The 17206-nt window shown below is 40.0% G+C and overlaps 1 protein-coding gene across 17 annotated transcripts in view; it reads left to right on the top strand.

Moving 5' to 3' along the window:
* LOC105688857 (neuronal acetylcholine receptor subunit alpha-7) overlaps positions 1-17206 on the top strand; it is a 53931-nt gene that overhangs the window by 14002 nt on the left and 22723 nt on the right. For 9 of the 17 annotated variants that reach the window (XM_048657541.1, XM_048657544.1, XM_048657553.1 and 6 more), the window contains 5 exons: positions 2970-3079; positions 9065-9245; positions 14261-14336; positions 14595-14789; positions 16278-16364. In XM_048657541.1, the coding sequence (XP_048513498.1) occupies positions 2970-3079; positions 9065-9245; positions 14261-14336; positions 14595-14789; positions 16278-16364 (649 nt within the window). The remainder of the gene's footprint in view (positions 1-2969; positions 3080-9064; positions 9246-14260; positions 14337-14594; positions 14790-16277; positions 16365-17206) is intronic. The other 8 variants (XM_048657543.1, XM_048657554.1, XM_048657552.1 and 5 more) reach the window with 1 other exon arrangement.

The raw sequence follows: 17206 nt of genomic DNA, 5'->3' as shown, positions 1-17206 counted from the left end.
TATAGGGTGTTGTTAATTTTCTTATGAACCTTATGAACGAGATCGCTCAGCTGATGTTATTTGTTATCAACATTTACATACGTACATTGTAGCTATACACACTAGTAGTATATCTATACACACGTGACACACACAATCAATATTATAAGCTAAAAATTTGACAAGTCTCATGTGAAATCAGTTAAAAATTAAAATCCATTAAAAGATATGAAACGATAAACGAACATTACGTAAAGATGATGCCTCGACGATTGTTTTTCAGGAGACGCCATATTCGTTGAAGCATTGAACATTTTTTTTCCAGTATACACGTGTATATTCGCCGACGAGAGAACCTTCGCGCGAAAGAATTAAAATTAATAAAATAGATCGAAGGAATTCGAGCGTTGGTTATCGAGGCGCTCCTGATAAACGCACGTCGGTTTCCATAAATCAATATACGATATTGCAATCCATGTGCGACGTTACCATAACGGTACACATGCACGTATCGTATGTAAATCCGTACGTGTACGTGTACCCCGAAAAAGACGTTACAAAAAAGTTGAAAAGAGAAATGAAAAAAAGAGAAAAAAAAAACAGAGAAAAAAAAGAAAATGAAAAATACCGGAGAGTCCTGCGATCAATGAGAATCGATATTGCACAGAAATCACCCCGTAACGTGTGTACTCTCCACGTACTTACATTATACTCATACTTTATACCCTACCGGTTTCCGATCGAGGGAATTCGGGAACGAGGCATGGGGGAATTGGGTATTGGGAATTGGGATGTGGGAGACGAGGAACAGCTTAAAAAATACGGATCAGTTTTTATCACCGTGGTAGGTATTTCCTGTGTTATCGTACACCCCCTGTAACCCTCTGTCAAGTATTTTTACCATAGTAAAATCCTCTGATGTTTGTAATCGATAACGATCGTGGTATATCCAGCATCGACGGTGTTGTGAATAATTGTTCGATCGATGGCGATCACTATTTCGTAATAATCAGACGATATCGAACTCGTTCGAGTTCTCTCTGTCCGTCACCCGTTACAGTGTACGAGAGGCGGCGGCGGCCAATTGAACTCCGATCAATTGATTGCCTGCAATTAAACTGCACAGGGGCGAGGGGGGGGGGGGGGGGGGAGGGGGTGTCTGTCCGCGGAGTCAAAGCGTCGGTGCGTATGTACGTACGATGCGCTCGTATTACTACCGATATATTTAACGAGTCTAATGATCCACTTTCGTTGCAATGTGCGCAATTAACGTCGAACCGATTATCCGTGGAGCAAAAAAAAAAAAAATAATAAAAAAAACTTTACGAGTGAATCAATCGTAATTTGAAATTGCAATATTCACAGCACCGCGATCGCGATGACGTTTTGGCGTTCAACAACAACGGATAGGTCCATCTACGATGTGGCTTCGAAATATGATTCGGTCGCGATTGACGACGTGTTTCGTCCGATTTCTGTCTTCGTCGTTTCCGGTTCGGAGATGTTTTTTTTTTTTTTTTTTTTTTGTCAATTTTATACTCGAATCGCCTTCGGATATATCTGCAACCTTTCGTCCTCCCGTCCCGCCACCCTTCCCCAAATATTCAATGAAAATGATAAAATCATACAAATCTACATCGCGATCGTACAAAGCTCTTTTCACCACCGCAGCGAGAATAACCCGCGTAGTTTTTAACCACCATCGCAGATTTGTTAAGAACCGCAATTATTTTATTCGCGTACGGTCACGTACGTAGCAAAAAGAAAAAACAAAACAAAAAATATCGTGATCGCGGTAACCGGCCCAAACGCTTCGAATTTTCGATGCTCGTGATCGTAGTCGTCGGAATCGCGGGCATCACGCCTTACGTTACACGCCCGTAGAAACTGACGATTCTTATACCGTTAACGTCGTATGCTAATTGCTTGTCGGCACGCTTCAAATTTGTCAGCTTTTCTTTAGCGTAGTTTAGCGTCGTAATTATCCACCCGCTTTTTGCCTCGAAAAACCTACGTCTAGTTTCGATCAGCCGAATTATTCGCGAGTCGATCTCGTTGGGGAAAAATCCTGCGGGGGCCGTGAATCGTCGGTGACCCGAAAACCGGGTGTAAACGAATCAAAGATACGGCGAATGGTTCGGCGATCGATTGTAGAATAAAATTATCAGCATGACCGTAATGCATCTCTAATGTATATTATACGTGATTGGTGCAAGGCATGTGATTAATATTATCCATCACCTCCTTTCTTTGTTATACGTTGTTTCGTTACCTATACTCAATATATTCGTGTTTGTCGATGAAAAATTTATTTTTACTTGTCGTCGCGCCAAGAGAATAATAATAATAAAAAAAAAAAAAAAAAAAAAAACCAACAAAGAAAAAAATAAAATACGACCTTCGTATTTCGCTCGCGCGTCAATCGTAGATATATTCAGAAACTGTGCACAGTGTACAGAATTTTACCAAAAAAGAAAAAAATTTCTCGCCAAAAAATTCGTTTAACGATCAAATTCATCTGTTGCGCAAAAAAATCTGTGTATATGTATAGTATGTGTATACCTACGTTTGATCTTGATATATGGTACATGGTTGTTTGCTTGGTGTGTTTTTTTTTTTCTTTTTTTTTTCTTTTTCGAAAAACAAAGCGCTTCCTTCTTCCTCAATGATTTCGGTCCGTAATTCGCCCTGCCAACCGCAGACTGTTCGGGCACTTGAATTTTTATGGCAGGTCTATCGCGGTAACATCTCGCCGATATTTTTTTCTCACCCCAGTTCAAGCTCTTCGTTGTTTTCCTCCTCAATTCGCTGCAACCCTTGGCGAAAGACGGACCGGAAGTTGAGCGCGCTTGTTTGAAATTTTTTGTACCAAAAAAAAAACAAAAACGAAAAACAAAAAAAAAAAAAAATCAAATAAACTTAAATAAATGTGCGAGTAGATGAGAGAAACGTGAGGGTTGAATGGCACTGATATCAGTTTTGACGCGCAGGAGTGGACCGACTACAATCTGCAATGGAACGAAACGGAATACGGCGGCGTAAGGGACCTGAGAATCACACCTAACAAACTCTGGAAACCGGATGTTCTCATGTACAACAGGTAACCTTCGTCTACCACTCGTAGTTGTATTTTCACACTCTGAATTCCGTATCTGTAATTATATTTATACATATACATATCTATATACCCATCGTTATCCCGATATATGAGAACGTTTAGCGATCGAGGAAAAGGAAAAAAAAAAAAAAAACAAAACAAATTAGGAAAATAGAAACGATCAGCATCGAGAAGCAAATATGAAAAAAAGAACATTATATACTTTCATACGCATCGGTATAATTATAATCTCACAATCGACTGGATAACCGACACAGAGATTTCTAACTGATACAATTTTCTCAGAGCAACGTGCTTTCGCTCGACGAAATAAGTAAAGCCGATTTATTTCCCGGTTCAAACAATTACGTATATTAATATACGGAAATCGGCTTTTGCGCCTATCCTCTCGTTAATTTTTATTTCTCGGACGCGTAGAGCCAATTCATACGTTTTTTCAATTTTTCTATCGTTGTTCACCGGTTAATATCGGAAGGATTTTTTCCCTCGGGTCATTCGGATTCACCGTTTGATGTTATTTATTTTAAACTACAGATCGAGTGGCTCGGTACTTTTGTAAGAATAATTTCCAACGCGAGCAAGCGTTTTTTTTTCATACCCGTATTATTGTAATAATTATATTGGATATATTGGATTTACTTTTTTTTCCCCATGAACGAAATAAATGAAAGTTGGTCTTTTAGTTTCCTTGTCTGACACGACATATGCGATTAGAATGAAATGAAATGCAGTAATTAACGTGATACGGGGTATGTAACTTTCCGCAGCATTGTATATATATATATATTATATATGATCGCATCTTAATATTTTCAAGTATATATTGATTATATTCGAGAGCTGACCCTGATTTATAGTATACTATATATTATAGTATATAAATATATATATACCATCTACCTCTGTACATGCATGTTATAGCATATTTATTTATTCGATTATTTATTGGCTATTGATTCATTTAACCGTATCGTAATATATAAATAACCCATTTAGATTATTCATTACATACCTACTACACCCTATATACATAAATGCCTACACCTTATATACCTATACCTAACCGTAATAAAATTGAACCGTTAATTATTTCCAAAAATCCGCCATGCTAGTTTCAATCGATCAATGTAAAATACATACCTGATATATTTATTACACGTATATATATATATATGAATAAAAATTTTATTTCTCATCAGTAATTATCATCTACGTCATCCAAACGATTTTGAATACTTGTGATAAATCTCTCCCAGTTGATGATTCTCTATTATTTTCCGTTCGTATTTTTTTTGTTCATTTATCACATCGCATAAAATTCTCGTACTGTATCATTATTTCAACGACTTTCTTTACAGCCTAATTCAATGAAATGATTAAAAAAAAAAAAAATAGAAATATAATCTGGAAAGGCAGATGAAAGAAAAATAATTGAATATCGAAGCTAATTTTCGATCACTTTTTCAAACCATTCTTTTAGCTTGCGGTTCGAACTGACTTAATTTTCGTCGTACAATCTCCAAAATCTGGAGAAAAATGTGAAACTTTTTGTCAATGCCCGATAAAGCTTTTCAACATTCGAATGCAGATTACAGCAGATATACAGTTTGAAAAATTTTGATCGGATTTAGTCAGATTGAAAGTTGAAATGAAGCGACGACGATAATATTGTCGAAGAAAAATTCCATGCTCATAGATATTCTGATGAGAAAAAATATTCGCCGAGTCTGATCGGATACGTCGGATCATTTCAATTTTCGCGCACTAAAAGTATGTGCCGATAATCTGTGCATTGTATATAAATTCATGAAAATTTAACGTATAAGTAACCGCACCCGCACGCGACATGTTATTGTTACTCGTATGTTTGTACGACAATTGATTGACATGAAATTGATGATATCGGAGTCCGATGAAATTACTCATATGTAATAATAAAACTTAACGATCGTGTCCATTCACCGCTACGCTACGTCACGTGAGCAAAATTTGACGAATTTGTACGACCGATTTTACGATAAATTAGAATTGTTTTGCAAGCATACATGTCGGATGACGGATACACATACCATTAAATAATTATAAAAAAATGATAATAATAACTTTAACAGATTGATCGTGGCACCGCAGAGCGCGACGTGCGAAGTTGTTCGAGTTCGGGGAGCGATTTAAACTCATCAGATTTTTCGTACGGTTATTGGAATCTCTGTTCATATACAGCAGATTTTCGTTGCCTACACGTCGCCCGAAATTTTCCGAGCACGTCGCGCTTCGCTGTGCACCCGTCAAAATTCAACTAATTATTGCTATCTAGCTGATCGTACAACGTCCCCACGCACTCCTCGAACAATCTCAATAACGACCCGTTCCGAGATTCGTAGGTTTCGAGAGTAAAGAACCCTCTGCTTTCGTCTTCTTCTTACTTTGTTGGCGGGAAATTTCGTCCTCCGCGAATAAGAGAGATCCTTTTTTGTCCGCGACAAATTCGTCGTTTTTCTCTTTTACTTTTCTTTGGATAAACCTGCGAAAAAATTCTTCGGAATAGAGACAAAGTAATTGCTCGTTGTTATCGATCTCGCGCAAATATTTTTTCATTGGATTTTGGTAATTTTGTAGAATAATTTTCGGCCGATCGCAGAAAAAAAAAAAGTAGCGACAAAGACAGCAAAGTATCAGGCCGCGTCTAATCTCGACATATCACTGACGATGAATTTCGCGTGTGCTGTGAATCGTTTCGGTATACGAGATTGTTCGGAGGGAGCGTGGTTCATAATGACGATGTAATCAATTAAAAGAAAAAACAAAAACTGCGTCAGGCTACCCCGTTACTGCGGGCCACCTCATGACGAAGCCCGATGTCCGCTCCTTCGTATATTTATATTTTAAATCAATCGGATGTAAAATATAACGAACGAGGAGGATTACCCGAAGTCGACCTATGTCAAAAATCATACAACGATAACAAATTCGGGATCGAATCGCGAACGTTGAACGAAACTTATTGTCGTCTTTGATATTCTGTACAAATTTCGACCATATCAAATTTTCGTATCTGTGTAAGATCCTCGATTGCTTAGTCTTTGTCTGGAACTTTTTTTTTTTTCATTTTTTTCTTCAATTTTGTACGGCGGTTCGTACCAGGCGATATTTTTTCGCGCGTCGATACTTCGTGATCGAATATCACCGGGAATCAATCGGATGCGAGTCGAACCGCGAACGGAATGAAACTGAACCACGTTTAATTACTTGGGCAATAATTTTCGGTGATTTTGGATGTATCGGAGTGGCCTCCATTCTCGGTGTAGATTGTGCATATAAGAGTCACGACTCCGGGGTATCGGAGGGAGCGGGCCTCGCGGCTTTGTCGGTGAAACCCCAACCGCCCGGATTTCCAATAAATAATGCGCTGCTAAAATAACGCGCTTTATTTTTAATACGTGCCTGATGTACTGTCGCACATAAACCATGGTTATTCTAAATAAATTTTCATCTGAAAAAAGCGACCTTAACAAAACCAAATATAAATTGATGTTTTAAACAAGATTTCAACTCGTCGTTGTCTCGATGTTAATTACACCTATATATATATATATATTCGAAATTTTCAACGGCAACACACCTCACATTGCACACATAAAAAATTTCAATAAACCATCATGAATGTATATGAATAATTATTGGATTGCCTAAAAAAAAAAAAACAAGAAAAAAAAAATAATTTTAAATCAAATTAAAGAAAAAGAACGAATGAAAGGATATAAAAAAAAAACATATTAATTATTTGTGTGTACATTGCAATGTTTTGTATAATTAAAGCAATGAATATAAAAATCAAATTTTCAACTAACAATGAAACGGATAAAAGGATACTTTGCATGGCAGCGTCACAATTAATTGAACATTGATCATTAATGAGAAAAGTGTTTTCATAAACTTACATTTACTTATTCACATATAATCGGTAACTAATTTTCACCTAACCCCACACCACTTTCTTGGCGTCATTTGCGGCTTACTCACAAGCTACTTAAAACTTGGTTTTCCCTCAGTTTTCATATTTCACGCCTTTCGAGGTACAAAGCCGGCGGAAAAGCCAATATTCAAGTACCCGTCAGATTTTTTTAGTTGACACCCGACAACCCCCCCGGTGTCTCGATTGTCTCGAAGCATCCTAGTCGAGGGGGTATTATTTTTATCTTTTCTCTCTTCTTTATTCCGTTTCTTTTTTTTTTTTTCATCCTACGCTCCGTTGCGCTCTGTCGCTCAGAGCGAATCACTCGAATATCAGATGTACTCGACATTTCGTACACAAAGGTTCGTCCCCTCGTTGAACTTCCCCGTTGTCGCGTCTGTCGATCTTAAAAGGTCTACACGTACAACGATATGCTCAGGGGTAGATGTAGCGAAACAACGGCAAATACGTACAGATACCGTTAACTTTCCATACAACATACATACGCGCGGGCGTAATTACCTCACCGCGGTTTACGGTGATCAATTTTTTCTTTTTTTTTTTTCCAGGACCGTCTTCAATTTGCATAACGGAATACGAAATAATCATCGATCATGCAACGTATATCATATAATTCATGTTTAGGTTTATAACGTTACGGGGTGGAAAGAAATGATTCGGTCGTCGCTACGCCGGGTGGTTCTCCAGCTCGAGATCGGTGGAAATCGGTCGAGATCAAGGTCAAGGTCGACGCGGTCTCACGAACGATTCTCCGGTATCGGAAAACGGCTATGAATTTTTCCGAAAATTATCAAAGATCAGAAATACCGAATTTTGTCCCAAGTTTCGTTCGTTCTAAGAACTTTGTGACTCGGGTTTTGGGCAGCTGGAACTGCCGCCGTTTGGATTACAACCCCCGAAGTAATTTTTTAATTTTTAATAATTTTCTCCGAATTCGAAGCCATTTTTCCATAGCAACAAGAATCGAGGGCAGTGAAGAAGTCACATAAAGTAGATCTCCACCGATCTCGAGCTGGAGAATCATCCGGCCAAGTGGCCAACGATAATTTCCTTCCATCTCGTAGAACGGCAAGGCCTCCATCTAGCTTGTAGAATATTCAACGATATTCGCAAACGCGTCGGAACTCACAACGTTAAAATCAAATTTATGAATTATGAAAAATTAAAAAAAATCTCGATAATCGTCACATTAATAATAACGATAACGTTCGGGACAACCGATAAACTCAACGATAACCATCACGATAATAACAATAGCAAAACTAATAATGATAACAATAATTATGACAACCGCATAACAAAACTGCCATATTTAAGTGTGAGGCGCGCGCGATCAATGCCGCTGTCCGAATACACAATGCACACGCATTTGTGTATCAACACACGTATATAAGTATACTACTCGAAAGAAAAGGAAAAAAAAAAAAAAAGAAAAATAGAAAAATAATTAGCGGCTCACCCCCAGCAAGTTCGGGCGACATTTTTCGAACGCGTTTCACGATTCGTTCGCACACTAGGTATGCAGAGGTGTGTTCTTGAAAAAATGTTATCTGAAAGATCTATCCGAATTCATCGAGTCGCTGAAACCAAAATCACAACTGGGTTGCTTTCTTGGTCCTAATTTTCCATCTCTTCGGGCGGAATATCAGCCTCCGACAGAATCGATTCGGTCCGACTTGATTTGAAACTTTTTCCGTCCGACGTGGATATTGCCTTTTCGTGGGGAGATTTTTCCAGTAGATCGATGTGCCTGGAAATAGCGCGGGGTCCTACTACACTCGCCGGTGGTGATACGCTAACGACGTTTATTTATTTGGTACTTTTTTGTGTTTCGTTTGTTCCCGAATATCTTTTTCTTTTTTTTTTTTTTTTCCCTTTTCATTTTCGAGTAAGGTATACAATAAGAATTTTCACTCGCCTACCTATATAATTGATGTGTCGAAATAATTCGAACTGCAGTAATGATGAAAACTATATAATTATTAAAACGTTAGCGCGGTTGAGGGTTTCGACGGGACATACCACACAAACGTGGTGGTCAAGCATAACGGCAGTTGCCTGTACGTTCCTCCGGGCATCTTCAAGAGCACATGCAAGATAGACATCACTTGGTTCCCCTTTGACGACCAACACTGTGACATGAAGTTCGGATCCTGGACCTACGACGGGAACCAGGTACACTTTTCCCTCGATCCTCACACAAGACACCCAAAAAAAAAAAAGAAAACAAAAAAAAAAGAAAACAAAAATAAAGGGAAGAGAACAAAAAAAATAACAAAACCTGGACTCGTCCGATCCCTTCGACGTTTGAAAATTTACGAAACTAAGTATCCCCTTCGGTAAAGACTGCACGCACGCACACGAATCACAAACAATAAAACGAACACGCGCGAGCTACGGCGAAAGTCCGATGAGAAAAAAAAACAAAACAGAAAAAAAAACAGAGAAAAAATATGTCATCCCTCATCCCCATCATCGATTCGTCGTCCGGCACTCGTTGAATAAAAAATCCTTCGTCGTCGGAGTAGCCCGCGGTTAGGAATTCCAGGACACCGCAGGGGACTCGCGATCGTCCGTTTTCTTTGTTATCCAATACTTTCCTCGACTGCTACCGTCTTCGTTTGATTCGGTATTAAAATCAATGGGGGGGTGGGGAGATTCGTACGTTCGGTTCTGCTCGATTGCCCCTGTACGTGTACATACGGATGAAAAATCAAACGACTCGTTGTATATCCGGAGAGCAGATAGATGAAAAAAAAAAAAAAATACCGAGGAGAGGAAAAAAGGGAATTTGAATTCCGAATTTGTAATTCAATAAAATATGTGCATCTTGGACGTGTAATACGGTATCTCGAGCAGCGGCTTACGGCGGAATTTGAAATTCATGAGTCGAATCATTAGACGCGTGTAGAGAGCGTTGTGTTTCGAGGTAAAATTTTTCGAAGCTAAAAGGTTTCGAATTATCGAAAGAAAGTGAATATAAATATGAATTTATAAAAACGGAACGTGCGATCGGATTTTAGGGAATTTTCTCATCACCCTCGATCACGCGAATCTTTCCGACCCCGTTTTCTCGTCACCTACGGTAAAATCACACGACGCGAGTAAATTCGATTTTCCGTTTTCCGTCTACAGTCTAGTCCTTCCATTTTGTTTTTAGATGGTCGAGATTCGTTCGGGCAATTTTCGAGTCACGAGATTTGATTCCTAGTTTTGTCATCGTGAAGAAAATTTCCGGGATTACCTCAACGCGTCGGGTATATAATTTTTCATTTACGCGCGGTTCAGGTTTACAATGTACGTGAAAAATGTCGCGGCATTATCGCATACACATGATACATGAATATTTTATAATACATACATATATCTATATATATATATATATATATATATATATATATATATATAAATATTTATAGTTCATTTGCAGTGCACGGTGATCAATTCGGAATGGATCGTGCTATAGTTTAGATGGTTAGTTTGCTGGTGCTTAAAAATGCATCCGATGTACGTTACACGAATAAATAGCAACATTATTCATTATATCCCTTTCGGAAGTCTTAAACTATTTCGTCACCCTAGGAATCGTCGAAAATTTTATCAACGTGAAAATTTGTATGGTACACTGTCGACGATGTTTTATTAGTTTACGTGTAGACGATACGTGTAACACGTAGTTGAGTGACGAAATCATTGAAAGCTCCCGAGTTGCGGATAACAGAGACATGGGAAATTTTCTTTATTACACATGTAACACGATCGTGATTTCAACGAGTTAACGTACACTCAGAGTTTCAATAGAATTCTTTCATTCCCATGATGAAGATAAGAACGATTGAATTACAATGAAAAATTAAAAAAGATATGTCGTACTTGTCATTTAGGACTATAGAGCAAGGAAGATACAAACATATTATGCTAATTGGCTGATATTGCTTGCCGGTGTTTGCTTTTCGTGCTTCTGTCGAAGCCAGGCTTTCCTTCGTACATTCGATAGCGTGTCAAATCGCTCGCAGGATGTATCCCTGACGTAGGAAGACGAACAAAAAAAAAAGAAAAAAAGAAAAGAAAAGAAGGGTAGAGAATATGGAAAAGGAGGGAAAGAGAAAAGGAGCGCGGGTAAAATGGCAGGGCAGTGAGGGGGGGGGGGTTCGGTAATCCGTGAAACAGAAAGAGGAGGAGGAGAGAGAGTAAAAAAAAAAAAAAAAAGGAAACGGGGACGAAAACGATATGTTTGCATATGTGTAACTATGAATAACGCCTATGTACACATAGCTGATATTATACCGCCACATTCACACGTATACATCGACCAGTCAAAGCAGGGACCACGTGATTATGTCTGAGCTGAGAACCACTATTTTGCATGGAGCAAATGTCCGACGTCGTTCTTCTATCGACTCTGCTTAACGTAACCCAGAAACTCTTTTATCCAACAACCCATGGACTGGTACACGTAGACAAGCTTTTCCACTCTCCTAATATCTTACATGAGTGACAAGCGCGCAATCGCTTCATAAACTGCAGAGATTCGCTTGATCAATTCTGGCGTGCCGATCGATCCGTCACTTCGCGTTAAACTTTCGACAATTTTTCAACCTGATTTCCGCGAAGTTTCTCGCCGCCAGTTTTCAACGGGTCTCAACGATTATCTCGAAATAGTTCTCGGTAGAAATTCGACTTAGAACCGCGAGGCGAAATTAATTGACCGGGTCGATTCGCCGGGTGGTTAACGGGAACTGTTCGATTTTCGAAGTACGAATAGTTTTTTTTTTATTTTTTATTTTTTTTTTTCTAGTTTTCTAGTTTTCTGGCAAACTTCGAAAAAATTAAGGGCGATTCGGAAGGAGAGTTATGGCCGCAGGACGTCGTCATCCCCTGCGTTCTTCACATCCCACTCGACGACCGTATTCCCCCCCGCCCCCCCCAAAAAAAAAAAAAACTCTGGCGGAGTCGATAGTTGAGCGATGCTTCCATGCCAGCCGCAGGCGAGTCCCCATTCTTCGCCCTTCGCTCTATCACGCTACGTTAGTCCCGTTTCGAGTGATTCGTTTTGCGGAATTTTAAAGAAATCGGCGATTAATGAAAAGCAGAGAAGAAAAAAATAAGGAAAAACGAGTAAGATGTTTTATCGGAACCGATTGTTTCATCGATCTCTTTCTTACGTAAAGGAAGCTCGCTACCAATCGCCGATTGTTGGCGATCTTTCGATACGAGCGGAATGAGAATGATTGCTCTGCCTTCCGGCAATTAGCGGTACGAAGGGAGTTTTTGAAGGAATGGGTACTCGCCGAGCTATATACGCCTAACGATAAGTAAACTTTGCGCTTGCCTCGAACTCGTCGCATCGATCACGTTCTGGATGTTTCTACTTACGGATAAATTTTACGAGAAAAACAACAAAAAATACAAAAAAAAACAAACTAACAAACGAATAGAAAAATGATGGAACTACGACGGATTCGAGGTAAAGGGACTTCGTTTGTGAAATAGACAATTAACTCGTTGCCAACTGAGAAGGAACTTCGTATAATATACCTCCCGTATACCCATATGGTACCGGAAACTCGAAACGGAAACGAAAAATGATTATGTTGTTGAATCATTAACCGTAGTAGACGGTATACATATACATACGTAATAACGTTGAAACGAGTAACGTAAATTACGTATGACCGTGTGCCGAACATTATTTGTATGCATGTTACCCGATACCCTGTACTTGCTGATATTAACGACCATTGCTATTCCATCGTTTATTATCGATCAATCCGTCGATCGTCAGTCTGCGTTTACGATGAAATTCAGAAATTATTACTCATCACTGCAACCACTTGTAATCTCCGGTGTTGTACATATATATCATACTCATAATACCAACGTCTACTGTATCTCTGTCACTACCTGGTACATCGTACGTCAGATTTCCAACACATCCCCATAGATACCTATGTATACGTAAATATTTTCCACGATTATTTTCGTTCGCTTTTCTCTTCTGACCTTTACACCGCGTACGGATGTAAAACGATCGCCCGACGATCCTCGCCGAACGCAGTGGTGTACAAGCGGAACGCGGTGCTTCGAAATAAATCCCCGAAAACCCTTCTCCGCAGCACCGATCCCCGTTTTTATTTATATTATTATTTTCTTGTAAAAACCCGTGTATTTCGAAACAAGTGCTTCACCATCCGTATACATAGGTATATGACTATCGCACACACGTGGATAAAGTGGACGTGAGGAATGAGTTGAAAATAAATGTTCTATCGGGAAAACGGAATATACATACGTATACATATATAACGTGCGCGAAACCAACGTATCGATGCAACTTTTACGCGATCGGCAAGAAATAATCTCACCCCCATTTTATGCACAGCACGTATAAAAATACCTCTTCGTTGATCCGTTGCACGAAGAGAAATAGAGTCCGGATTTGAAAAAATGTAACTACACCCCACACGACACACAAGCAATTCATTATTGTAATGACCGTTTCCATTCTCTGCTCATGCGCCATAAACCGTAAACTATATTTACTACCCTCGTATATATGTATATACACAGTGGAGATTTGATTATATCTGCGTTGCATGTTGATTAACGTCGAATTAACCGAAGGGAAATTGTTAACCGTGGGCCGAATCCCGTTTTAATCGGGATGACCACGAACGATTTGTGCGAAGCCCTGGCATGTTTGTTTGTTGGTAGAATTTTCAAAAATCGTCGCTCTTTCCCCGTCCCGTAACTCAAACAATCCGCACGTGGCTCCATGTCGAGGTGGCGCCGACAAAAGATCACCCCCTGAAGCGTGTGTTTTTTTTTTCTTAACGTCAAAGAATTCGACGGCGCATGCCGTAGCCACGTGTCGTCGATTCGACGGATCGGTGTTTCTAAACGTCAGAAAAATGGACACGCCGAATCGTCGGGGCGAGTCGAAAAAAATATCACCGTAGAGACAGCGAGCTTTTTTTTCCACGCTTCCGCAGCGTTCGAAGGACGGACCGTTGCTAGCATGGAATTTTTTACCGCATGGGGGTTTCAAGGAGCGGCATGTTCGTGACGCATGGGGGTAGTGGGAGGGGGAAAAAAAAAAAAAAAAAAAAAAAAAAAAACGGGAATGCTTGGCGAAATTGTTCGCGCAAAGCCAACAATTTTATCTAACATGTTATTCTTGACTTCGGTAGCTCGACCTGGTACTCAACTCAGAGGAGGGCGGCGACTTGTCCGATTTCATCACGAACGGCGAATGGTACCTGATCGGTGAGTCCGATTGTTATGCAAAGAGACAGGAAAAAAAAAAAAACAAGAAAAATAAAGGACACGTCTCCGATTGTGTACATGTAATTTCCCGCCCTACCGTGATCCATATCGACCTATCGCGTTCGGTGTTCGATTGATTTTTCGTTTACTCCTTGAAAAAAAAAAGAGTAACGAAGAAGAATTAGCGACGGGGATGAACGACTAGACGCGTTACGAACGTATTGTGAGTATGTTACACCTGTGATGTCTGCCCTCCAGGTATGCCGGGGAAGAAGAACACGATAGTGTATCAGTGTTGCCCGGAGCCCTACTTCGACGTCACCTTTACCATTCAGATACGAAGGCGTACCCTGTACTACTTCTTCAACCTAATCGTACCCTGCGTTCTTATATCGAGCATGGCTCTACTGGGATTCACGTTACCGCCGGATTCCGGCGAGAAGCTCACCCTAGGTAACGTACGCAAAAACCGCATGCTTTCATCTCAATACACGATGTCTCGTCGTCGTCGGTCCATCCTGTAGGCCGTCGCCGTGCGACGGTCGTCATTGTAACCATAAAATCATTGTCGCAATCATCGTCATTAAATACGACACAACATTTGTAGTCAGCATCGTATACAGTGGTCGGTACTGTAAATCGGTCATGGTTACATCTGTCTAGCCAGCGATACGACGTTGTCTGTGATGTATTATTATCGAATTCGTCACTTGTTATCTCGTCAACACGTAACGGACATAAACCGTAGTTATATTAGCGCGCGGCGATAAATGAGGCTACCCCTTAATTCAGGCGTAGGTGACGACGATACACCTGTTTCGTGTCGATAGGATCACACTCGAGCGTACAATAGATTTACCACGTAACATTGACACGGTAGCGTCACGTGGCTCGATAGGTCAGGACGAATACGATCGACCTCGTTGAAGAGGCTACGGAAATTTTCGCCAACGAAATTCATCGTGCATATTATTTCGATTCAGACGGTTCGGGGTAGGATTCCCTCCGGGTTACCTGGGCAGGGAGAGCGGGAGCCTGTGAATTCTTATTCACATTTTCGAATGATTTTCAAGGAGCGACACGTTAGGCATTTCTGGCCGACCGTTACACTCGTCAATTATTCCATGAGTTGGTGTATTCGTTGCCGTTATCGAGTTAAGTTAAAATCTTCATTTGGAGTTTCGTCGGAACTGCCACCATCTGTAAAAGTGCGAAAATTCTCAGGAGATATTGATATTCGTCTGGTTCGATTTCAACGTCAAATAACAATCGACGCTCACCACACGAGCCACGTCTACGTAACAGTTGACGACCAAATATACGAAATAACGACCCGTCGTTTTGGGCGCAGCGGGCAGCAGCGGTCGTCGTAGGCGACGTTTATTACAATTGTTATCTTTAGCCAGAAATTCGGTTGGGTTTATACGTCGTATTTTTAGGCGACTGTTACCTCTGCGAGATGATCGAGGGATATCCTATTTAATCATAAATTCACTCGGACTTTTGAAATTATTAACATCAAAGATGACGAAAACGAAACAAAAAAAAGAAATAGAAAAAGAAAAGCAAAGAACAGAGCGAATCTAAGGTTTAATCTGCTGTCAAGGAGAGAGAATGAGAAAAAGATTCATTTCACTTAAATTGTAGCACGTATAGTTATCGATTCGACGAATATCACGATCATTGTCATCATCGTCGTCATCGTTCATCATCATTCCGCCACGGAGCTGATAGCGATATCGATGTCCTTTCCCTGGAATCTCTCCCAACAATTCAACAGCCGCAGTACATAGGTAGCATAAAAAAACCAACGATACGAAAACACCTGTTGGCGAGATTATAGTTATTTAGAATACGCACGTTCGTCGAATGTAAGCGAAACACCGATTAAAGAAAACCGAAGAAAAAAACAGAAATATTAAACGCAAGAAATGTCTGCAGGAGTTACTATTCTGCTGTCGCTGACGGTATTCCTGAACCTCGTGGCCGAAAGTATGCCCACGACCTCCGACGCCGTTCCTTTAATAGGTACTTGAACAATACATTTACATGTACATTAATTGTACACTCTACCTTCAACCCATCCCAGGTAGAACACTTTTGAAAATTGAGTCGACCGTATGATTTCACTTGTACTCATATCGCGCGAAATAAGACGCTCCGTTTGTTCGCCGATGTCCGACCGAAAATGGTGGATAATAATATCGGACAACCGGTAGACGACACGCGTGTTCCTTCTCTTATTGGGTCGACGAATACAGTCGAGATAATTTGTTTTGACGCCGACTAGGTTGTGGGGAAAAGTGAAAGAATTAGTCGACGGTGAGCTACCTGGGGCATGTATGTAATATACGATACATACTCACCCATGTGCCTCCATATATATATATATATACTCGCGAATCACGAACACTCGTTTAGATATGTTTTTACAACCCAACCACCTATTACTACATACCCACACAGATTTTATGTACACAATCGCAGCACACTTGACATCCCTTATATCGTTGTCGTCGTCGTCGTCATCATCATCATCATCGTCATCGTCACCATCGTCATCGTCATCGTCATCATCGTCATCGTCATTAGCAGCGTCGTTATATCATCTTAAATACGTCGTCGTCGTCGTCATCGTCATTAATATGAACACACGAAGATTTGTTTACACGATAATATCATACCAATATATATGTCTCTATGATTTTAGTGTATATACATATGTACTTGGATATGGACAAAATACGCGTTGACATGCTTTGAATAATATACATTTTATGTACGTACAACACATCACCTGAAATATACACCTGTTGTATACCCGGTTATTCGATCGCACACGCGTGTGCAGATTGTACTCGCATGTGAAA

This window comes from Athalia rosae, chromosome 6, assembly GCF_917208135.1.
Source record: "Athalia rosae chromosome 6, iyAthRosa1.1, whole genome shotgun sequence".
NCBI lineage: Eukaryota > Metazoa > Arthropoda > Insecta > Hymenoptera > Athaliidae > Athalia > Athalia rosae.
The sequence above is the reverse complement of the archived record's forward strand: the minus strand, read 5'-3'. Positions and strand labels throughout refer to the sequence as shown.